Below are 9,549 nucleotides of genomic sequence, written 5' to 3'. Positions count from 1 at the left end.
AAGTACACGTCGACCTCCCCACAAGTACATGTCCACCTCCCACAAGTACATGTCCACCTCCCACAAGTACACGTCCATCTCCCCACAAGTACACGTCGACCTCCCCACAAGTACATGTCCACCTCCCCACATGTACACGTCGACCTCCAAACAAGTACACGTCCACCTCCCCACAAGTACATGTCCACCTTCCCACAAGTACATGTCCACCTCCCACATGTACACGTCCACCTCCCCACATGTACACGTCCACCTCCCCACATGTACACGTCCACCTCCCCACAGGTACACGTCCACCTACCCATAAGCACACGTCCACCTCCCCACATGTACACGTCCACCTTCCCACAAGTACACGTCCACCTCCCCACAAGTACATGTACACGTCCACCTTCCAAAAAGGACACATCCACCTCCCCACATGTACATGTCCACCTTCCCACATGTACATGTCCACCTCCCCACAAGTACACGTCCACCTTCCCACAAGTACACGTCCACCTCCCCACAAGTACACGTCCACCTTCCCACATGTACACGTCCACCTCCCCACATGTACATGTCCACCTTCCCACATGTACATGTCCACCTCCCCACAAGTACACGTCCACCTTCCCACATGTACACGTCCACCTCCCCACATGTACATGTCCACCTTCCCACATGTACATGTCCACCTCCCCACAAGTACACGTCCACCTCCCCACAAGTACATGTCCACCTTCCCACATGTACATGTCCACCTCCCCACAAGTACATGTCCACCTCCCCACATGTACACGTCCACCTCCCCACATGTACACGTCCATCTCCCACAAGTCCACGTCCACCTCCCCACATGTACACGTCCACCTCCCCACAAGTACATGTCCACCTCCCTACAAGTACTCGTCCACCTCCCACATGTACATGCACGCACGCACGCACGCACGAACTATTGTATAAGACCTGTTTCTATTGCCTGTCGCAATGAACCACATCTAAATGTTGCAATTATCTTTCTCGTGTGTCCGGACATTGTACACTGTAAATATTTCTTTGCCATGCTGTCTTGCTTGGAGTTCTGAGTGTATTGCCATGCGTTAAATTCCTGCCATTGCATACTTTTTGAAGCCACAACTGGCTGGCTGTCACAGAACGATGCGTTCATAAAATCAACATTCAAATCGAGTTTGGACGCAGGGGAGATAACTTTGGAAATCCAAGATATTTTTCTTCGTTTGGACCATTCTAAGACAAATGTTAAGTAGAGTTCTATTCTTTGTTGACAATGTTGAGTAAAATATAAATATTTCACCCCCTTTTTTGAGAAACTCTTCCAACCCATTTCACCTCTCAGACACTTCTAGGAAGAATCCGCAGGCTCTATTTTGTATGGCATTGATGCAGCAATCTTCCCTCAGATCAGTGTCAGTGTCAGTGAGTTTGATTTTACGCCGCTTATAGCAATATTCCAGCAATATCACGGCGGGGGCCACCACAAATGGGCTTCACACATTGTACCCATGTCGGGAATCGAACCCGGGTCTTCGGCGTGACGAGCGAACGCTTTAACCACTAGGCTACCCGACCGCCCCTCCCTAAGATCCCAGATAGCTGATCCATAGAGCAGAATAGGTTAGACAAGTGCTTCATAAAGTCTTCTGAAACTTTCCCCCTGCCTCGATACACTTTTCCTGAACTTTTGACAAGCTGCTCCGTACACATTTTCATCACGTAAAGACCAGCTCTCATGTGAGGATCGCTCATCACCCAAGACTCATTGCCTAACCCGCCACGGAAGCTGTCGCCGCTCGCTGAATGTATATTATTATCACTGACTTTTGCTATTTCCAATGTATTTTGCATTTGATCTGAGTGAGTGAGTGAGTTGAGTTTAACGCTGCTTTTAACATGCATTTGATCTGACTGCCATCATATTATTTTTTGCCATATTGTACAACCAGTCAATTGCTGTGCAGTCATTTGTATTGATGTGTTCACATTGTACTAAAAGAACAATGTCATCTGCAAATATATAGCAGCGACAGGGAAATATTATCCACAATTATACCAGAGCTGAGAGAGTTAATGTCATCTGCTAGATCATTAATGTACAAGCAGAACATAGCTGGAGAGATAGGCCATCCCTGTGTTACACCGCTGTTGATGTTGAAAGGCGAGGTCATGTACTTATTGACATTTGAACACTGGACGTCATGAGCATTGGATATATTTGGCCAGAACCAACGGCCCTTCTCACGATGTGGTTGAAAATATATATACAATATACATCTCAATTCCTTCCGACCTGGAAATCAGCTGCTGAATAAACTCCAAAGGGTCATACTACAAGTACGTAAAGCATCAACCTTCATTTGAGAAGGGGGCACGGGTGGCCCAGTCGCCTAAGGCGCCGCGATTCGCTGTGCAGAGTTGCGTCCCTTGGGCACGCCAGAAACCTATGATTCTGGGTTCGAATCCCGGTTCGCCCCGATTATGTTTCTAGGTTTGTCAGCACCATACCCGTGCTCGTGGGTTTCACCGAAGTGGTAAACGTCTGAGACCTGCATCACTTCGGGCTTTCCTCCCACATTAAGCTGACACGCCGCGATATAACTGGAATACTGTTAAAAGCGGCGTTAAACCAAACTCACTCACTCACTCACTCATTTGAGAAATATGTTTTCTCTCAAAATCAATATTTCTCCCTGTATTTAAATTCAGAACTACTAATCAGAGATGACCCGTTGAAACTGGTCGATGGCCTGAACATTCCCTGGGGAGACCGCCAGTGTCAAGTGTCAAGTAGGAGATGAGTTTCAATATTAATTTAGATGTGAAGCTTTACCCTAACAGCGATATAAACTCGTAAATGTACAATATCTTAAGTTTACAAACCTGTCCCAACGTAAGAAACGTATGACCACTAACAGTGTAAGAGATCTAAAAGGCCTATCTAAATTCCTTTTCAATGTGTATAATAAAATTGGTAAATTGTATTAATATCAACGTATCCTATTTTAATTATTCGCGTTAAATGCTGTTATTTTGTAAATATAAAATATTGTATATAATTGTATCTCATGTACCACCGTAGGTGACTGTTCTGGGAATAAATAAACTGATCCGAGTTGAAATTTGCAAACGTAGTGTAATGGAAATAGTCCTTGTATAAATAAGTCCAACTCAAAGGGCAAGTCTCATGGGTATATATACTACTTTGCAGATTTGGATAGATCGTCACATCGTTAATGCACATATCGTATTCAAAACACAGAAAAGCGGGTTTATTTGCACTTTCGTCCTGTCTATCAGTTTCAAAGGCTGAAACGGAAATACAGCGGAGGCGGAGCCTTTATATACAGAAGCTCCATATATGGTCTTGTTAAAGGACGTTACCTTATAAGGACGCGAAGTCGGCCCCTCCGTTTGCACTCTTGGTTCGTTCACGTCGGCTGCACACGTTCTCCGCACATCTGACCTATGTTTAATTGGGCTTAACGTCGCGTCAAAGATTATTGCACTAATATAGCGACGTGCACGCACCTGTGTGTGTATGATCCAGTTTAGAATAGGTCTTCAGCAACCCATTCTTGTCGTAAGAGGCGACTAACGGGATCGGGTGGTTGGTTGATGTATGTCATCGTATGCGTTGATCTATGCTGATGATGTCAATCACTGGACATACTCAATTATTGAAAGTCTGCTGTAAGTTCGGCGTTTAACAACAAACAAACAAAACAAACAAACAAAAATGTTATCTTCATGGACAGGTTATGTTTCTCAGAACAACATTGCTCGTACAGTAAAGGGTGCTTTAGGATATTGTGTGCATGTCCATATAATATTGATTGATTTACTGTTTATGAAATTATGAACAAACTACTCAAGAGTAGGTAATTTTACGCATTGAAGTGGAAATTAGTTGCTGCTACATTTATTAGGTGTGAGAAATGTAGTTGGAAATGTCCTTTTCCGTTGTATCATATCAATAGTATTAGTGATGGCTAGAAGGTTAATATTTGGTCAGTTTATCAACAGCAGTCGAAGAACATCCTATGAGTGGATGTTTAAATCTTGCAGCAAACATGAAAACTGTTGTTTCGAGTCAAGACGTCTTCATAAATGACCAAGTTCAATGGTTTGTGACCAGGTGTTAACCAAGCTCGAACGGGTATAAGGCTTGTGAATTAGATCTGTAGTCAATAAAACCATCCCCAGACATACACAGCAGCAGAAGACCTTCACAAGCCTTATCATACACCTTTCCAAACCTCAACACCTTCACCTCATGAGATAGAGAATAATGAAGTCATTGTTGTTGAAGTCCATCTACAGTCAGTCACCTCCTCCACATCCCCCTCCGCCTCCACATCCTCCTCCTCCACATCCCCCACCACCGCCGCATCCACCTCCTCCTCCACATCCCCCACCACCGCCGCATCCTCCACCACCTCCACATCCACCACCACCGCTGCATCCACCACCATCGCACGATGAGCTGCCTATATAGTCACTCCCGCCACCGTAGTCACACCCTCCTCCGCCATATTCATTTGCCCCTGAATCTCCACCATCATCATAGCTTTCACTACAGTCGACAATAAAACTATCCATCCCCATCATACAAGGTTCTTCAAAGTCGTCATCATGGCCCGCATCAAACAGATTCACGTCGACATTACTTGTTGATTCTTCACCTCCATCATGCTCCTCCTCCTCTTCTTCACCCTCTCCACTCTCGCTGTCAGCATGTTGTCTGCTTTTCTTTTGTCCATTCTTGAGCAATGCATACCTTGCCTTCCTGTCGTCTCTGTAGGAGTTCACCAAATAATGGTTAGACGGACATTCCTGAAGAACCCCAGCTGCAGATAGGAACAGGACATTCTCACAAGGAGCTGCAGAAACACCACGATCTAGCTTCCTGCCATAGTTCGGGGACAATCCAGTTTTCCATGCTTTCGATCTTGGCTGACATAGAACATGCAGGATGCTGATGGAGAAGGCCAGGGCAACACGTTCAGCAGCTTCGTGGTATTTATCCATGAACGTGACACACGTTCTTCTGCACTCCATTCCGTCAAGTTTAAAGTCGAACCCTCCGTCAAGGTACTGCGTCATACTCTTCTTTATCATGGTCTTGGTTGAGAACTTGTAAAAGTTGATATCAAGATATCCACAAAGCACCTGAGTCCCTCGCAGAGTCCTCGAATAGCCTATAGATTAAAAATAAATATCACTTGCTTTAGGAGATCAACCATGCTAATTTATTTATACTTGCTCTAAACAGGCACCCGGACACGTCACACCAAAAGACGTTAAAATATGGTACTTGTTGTTGCCCTGTCTGGCGCTCGGTATTAAGGGTCTAAAATAAATCGGCATCAGTCCGGAGTAGTACAAGCAGCCACACACACGTAGCATGCACATCGCTATATAAGTGCAATAATCTTGGACGCGGCGTTTATCACAATTTCAACTCACCTCACCTGAACGGTGACTAATAAAGTAAACATATGACTTCCTCTCACATCAAGCTGACATGCCGTTATATAACTGAAATACTCTTTAATGCGGGTTTAAACCAAACACACTTCACTTGTTTTATTATAATAACATGAAAACATTCTTTGACCCCACCTAGTATATAGGTTATCTTCATTAACTAAGGAAAAAATGAAACAATTGCAGTACAAGAACACCACATGCATATTGAAGAAGTGACATACTTGAAATTGGAACAGATCTTGTGGAGCGAACCCAGTTGCCAGTAACCAAACCCCAGTCTCCTTGATTGTTCTTTATCAACATCGCTCGTTGCCCTAACTTTGGATTTAAAGATGGCAGGTCCTGAAAATATAACACATGTGAAACGATTTATCATGAACACACTGGAATATATGTCCTTGTGGGTCGGTGTGGGTTTCACCATGTCAAAATAACTGCAATGGAAATTCGAAAATAAGCATTTCTAAAACTCCTTAATATCAAATGGCACATGTTCAGTATGTACTTTATAAATGGACATGCAATGTTTGGCAAGGAAATATTTAACAATTTATTTGTTATACTCCATAAGTGAACCCACCCTATATCAAAACTTAAATCCAACTTGTTGCCATGGAAACGTAAAAAATAAAAATTCCTAAATAGCAAAAGGCACCAGTTCAGCAGGAGTCTGAGAGACATGCAAAGTTTTGTAAGAAAGTTTTGAAGGGGTTTTGAGTTATGCTCCGGAAACGAACTCCACCCTATAGAACCCAAGTCCAACTGGTTGCCATGGAAGCGTAAAAAATAAATTTAAAATAAAATCCTAAATAGCAAAAGGCACCAGTTCAGTATGTGCCTGGTAGACATGCAAAGTTTTGTAAGAAAGTATTTAACAGTTTTTGAGTTATGCTCCGGAAACGAACACCACCCTTATAGAAGTCCCAACTTGTTACCATGGAAACGTAAAAAATATAAATTTCAAAAATCCTTAAATAGCAATAGGCACAACTTCAGTATGTGACTGATGGATTTGCCAAGTTTCGATCAAATACACTGAATTATTTTCGCGTTCTGCCCCAGAAAAGGAAATGATATATTATGGACGGATAGACGGACAGACAGACGGACAGACGGATGGACAGACAGACTGGCTGATCGCTATATCCCACCGCATTATATGCCGGGGGGATAACAAGTGATAATACCAGTTCGTGAAAAATCACACCCAGGAACATATGATATACCGCAAAATAGTGAATTGAAACAGGCTTTCGTCACTGATAAGTCAAACTTGAAAATGTTCTCAACGTTTTGAAAGCTTCACTAAGGCCTTGAGTAGTGTTAACTTACGGATGATGAATCGACTGCTTCTGGTGAAGGAAGTTGGTCAGCACCAATGAGATAAGCAAAGGAGACCAGTCTTTGCTGGTGATACACAAGAACTGCTGACATCAGCAGATCCGTGGAGTGGACGACTCTGCATACAAACTCTGCATTGCAACCAGCCGCCGTAAGTCTGGAACGAGGGAACAACTGTCTACATTCCGTATAAAGCGTGCATGTTGCTCACAAACCTAGAAACATGGAGGCAAACTGAGATTCTAACCCACGACTATACGTTTCTGGCGTGCTCAAGCGACGCAACTCTACACAGCGAAATGTGGCGTCATCCGTGGCCCCACGTGCAAGTACAAGAGGAAGCTCATAGAGTTCAAACTGTATCATTAGTAATGGTAGATACCAGTACTTATTCATATTTATTTACCAGCACAATATATTTCAATTACAGGGATCACGACTGTGTCAGTTGCCTGGGGAATCTAAGTAGCGTCCACCAAGCCTGGAGGAATCCAATGACATGGGGTTCAAATACCAGACAAACCCTGATTATGATTCTTGGTCTGTCAACAACGTAGTACTGTTCGTTCTATATCACTTCCTCCCAATTCAAGCTGACATCGACACTGTTCAAACGGTGAACCAAACACACTCCATTAATGTTTTGGATTACAACAAAAATCAACTGGAGTTTTGATGAAGCGAAACAAGTTTGGTGGTCGTCTTGTGTTCTTGTTGAGATTATACTTGTATTTAAGAGTCCCTCCAGGCACAAGAGTTGGGTCTAAATTTTCAACATTGTGTATGTTTCATTTTTCAGTTTTGGGATGGGTTCGATAACAACTCCCAGGGTTAAACGTTACTACGTGTGTCCCTCTAAATCAAACAATTTGTTGGCCAAACAATTTGGGTGTCACAATGATAGCACCTGCATGCATGCTGTAGAAGGAAAATGCTTTCAGAGAATTTATAGCCAAGGAATTCTAAAAGACAATGATCAATACTACACGATTATTTAATTACAGCAACTTATGTAGATCTCACTGTTGGTATTCTATTGGGCATTTATTGGAGCAAGTCAAATATGCAGGATTAATATTCCTTTAACAAGAATCACTTACTTGTGTATTGCCATGAAGAACTTTTCTGAAACACCTTCTACAGGACGTGGTATTGGCACAGGACCCCATACTTCCTCTCTCGACGACATTATACCCTTCATATCCGTCGTCCACGGCCCATTTTGCAATTCCAAGGTTAATTTAGGACGAACCATTTTTCCTTTACATTTCAGGATTATAGGCGATGGTTCCAGCGTTTTTTCAGTAGAAATTGCATATGTATAACTTTCAAATGTCTCAATTGACGACAGGCAGTCAAAGGTTGCTTCTCCTAATACTATCTCCTTTTTGAAGATCGCATACCCTGATTTTCCAATTAACTTGAAGCGGATGAAATCGCATTTGTTTGTCCACATCTCTCCTAGATAGAGATGAACCCTCTCCCAAGTCATAGAATCTTTATGAGTCCAGTTCTTTGAACTCAGTATTCTCTTACTTAGCACCGTTCCTTCGTCTCGTAAAACAACCACCTCTAACTTTGCTGAACGCGCCCATGTTGGAAGTCTGTCAATTCTAAGGTACGTCAGTTCTACAAGTACTCCTGTCGCACATAAAGCCTCTGTTTCTCCCTCTGTCAGCCGATACAATTGTCCCTTTTGGCTTTCACCTCTGTACATGGCACCAGGGAAGGAAAAGCTGTCATCAAATACATTTTTCCACAGAGATGATGTCAGCTTCGTGGCATTGGTAAGCTTGGAGTTTTGTGATCTGTCGTTGACACTGTCATCATGACTCAGGATCTTACCGAGGAGTCGTTCAGTATCAGATACATAGGCGACAGGATCCAACTGATGGGTATGCCATACCAGATCAATGTCAAAGGTGGGGGCAAGGAAAGAGTTTGGGTTGCCTTTCAGGAGGAACAGAAACTGTTTATATCTCCTCATGGCAGTTTGCAGGTACGTCTTGTTCCTGTAATGAGGTAGGGATACTTGATAGAAAAACTGCTTTTGCCTCGCTGAAGCTGAGACAATATCATAACTGATACTGGATACAAAGTCCTGTTCACCCGTTGATCCTTCAGTTCCTGCTTGAAAAGGTGTTTCTGGATACTCCTTATTCCAAAATATCTCGGACTCAGATAGGTACTTTTGCCTTTCGTCAGAGTCTAGCAGTTTGTGGGGAACCACCACACCGACCATGGACAAGCAGTCTTTCTGATATGACATTGGAGACAACATATGACAGTGCCAGACCCACTCAATGTCCAAAGGAGCTGTCAGAACTTCATTTGTGTGTTTGGATGCTAGGGGCAGCCAGTAATGTTCATAACGGCCTATTGCTCTCAGGAGAACGGGCCCTTCGTAAAGATGGCCGTGATTGTCCACTTGTTCCAGAAAGTTGAGATGGTTCTGGACTGTCGCTGGAGCAACATCTACATCCATGTCAGCAACGGAATCCACTGGGGAAGAAAGCAGGACCTCTTACAATCAGTTATTGATTGACAATGTGAAATTTTTGGAGGGCCGAGGATTTAAAAGAAATAATGTCTTCCAAAAGATAATGAAACAATGCATATGGATACTGAAAATGTCACCTTTGTTCAATGTCAAAAGACACAATTTCATCAAGCTGCATTTTTCATTTTCATTGTGTATATATCCAATCTCTTGAAAAT

At 43.1% G+C, this 9,549-nt stretch overlaps 1 protein-coding gene across 1 annotated transcript; it reads right to left on the bottom strand.

Moving 5' to 3' along the window:
* Positions 1-4,320: 4,320 nt before the first annotated feature.
* On the bottom strand, positions 4,321-9,316 carry LOC124124511. Its single transcript, XM_046487697.2, has 4 exons — positions 7,932-9,316; positions 6,823-6,988; positions 5,712-5,832; positions 4,321-5,198 (listed from the first exon to the last, which is right to left on the bottom strand). The coding sequence occupies exons 1-4, from the start codon at positions 9,314-9,316 to the stop codon at positions 4,321-4,323; spliced, it is 2,550 nt and encodes an 849-aa protein (XP_046343653.2).
* Between the last annotated feature and the right edge of the window lie 233 nt (positions 9,317-9,549).

Source organism: Haliotis rufescens, unplaced genomic scaffold (assembly GCF_023055435.1).
Source record: "Haliotis rufescens isolate VD_foot unplaced genomic scaffold, xgHalRufe1.0.p SCAF_8, whole genome shotgun sequence".
Lineage (NCBI taxonomy): Eukaryota > Metazoa > Mollusca > Gastropoda > Lepetellida > Haliotidae > Haliotis > Haliotis rufescens.
Note: the sequence above shows the minus strand (reverse complement) of the source record. Positions and strands in the feature narration are given on the sequence as shown.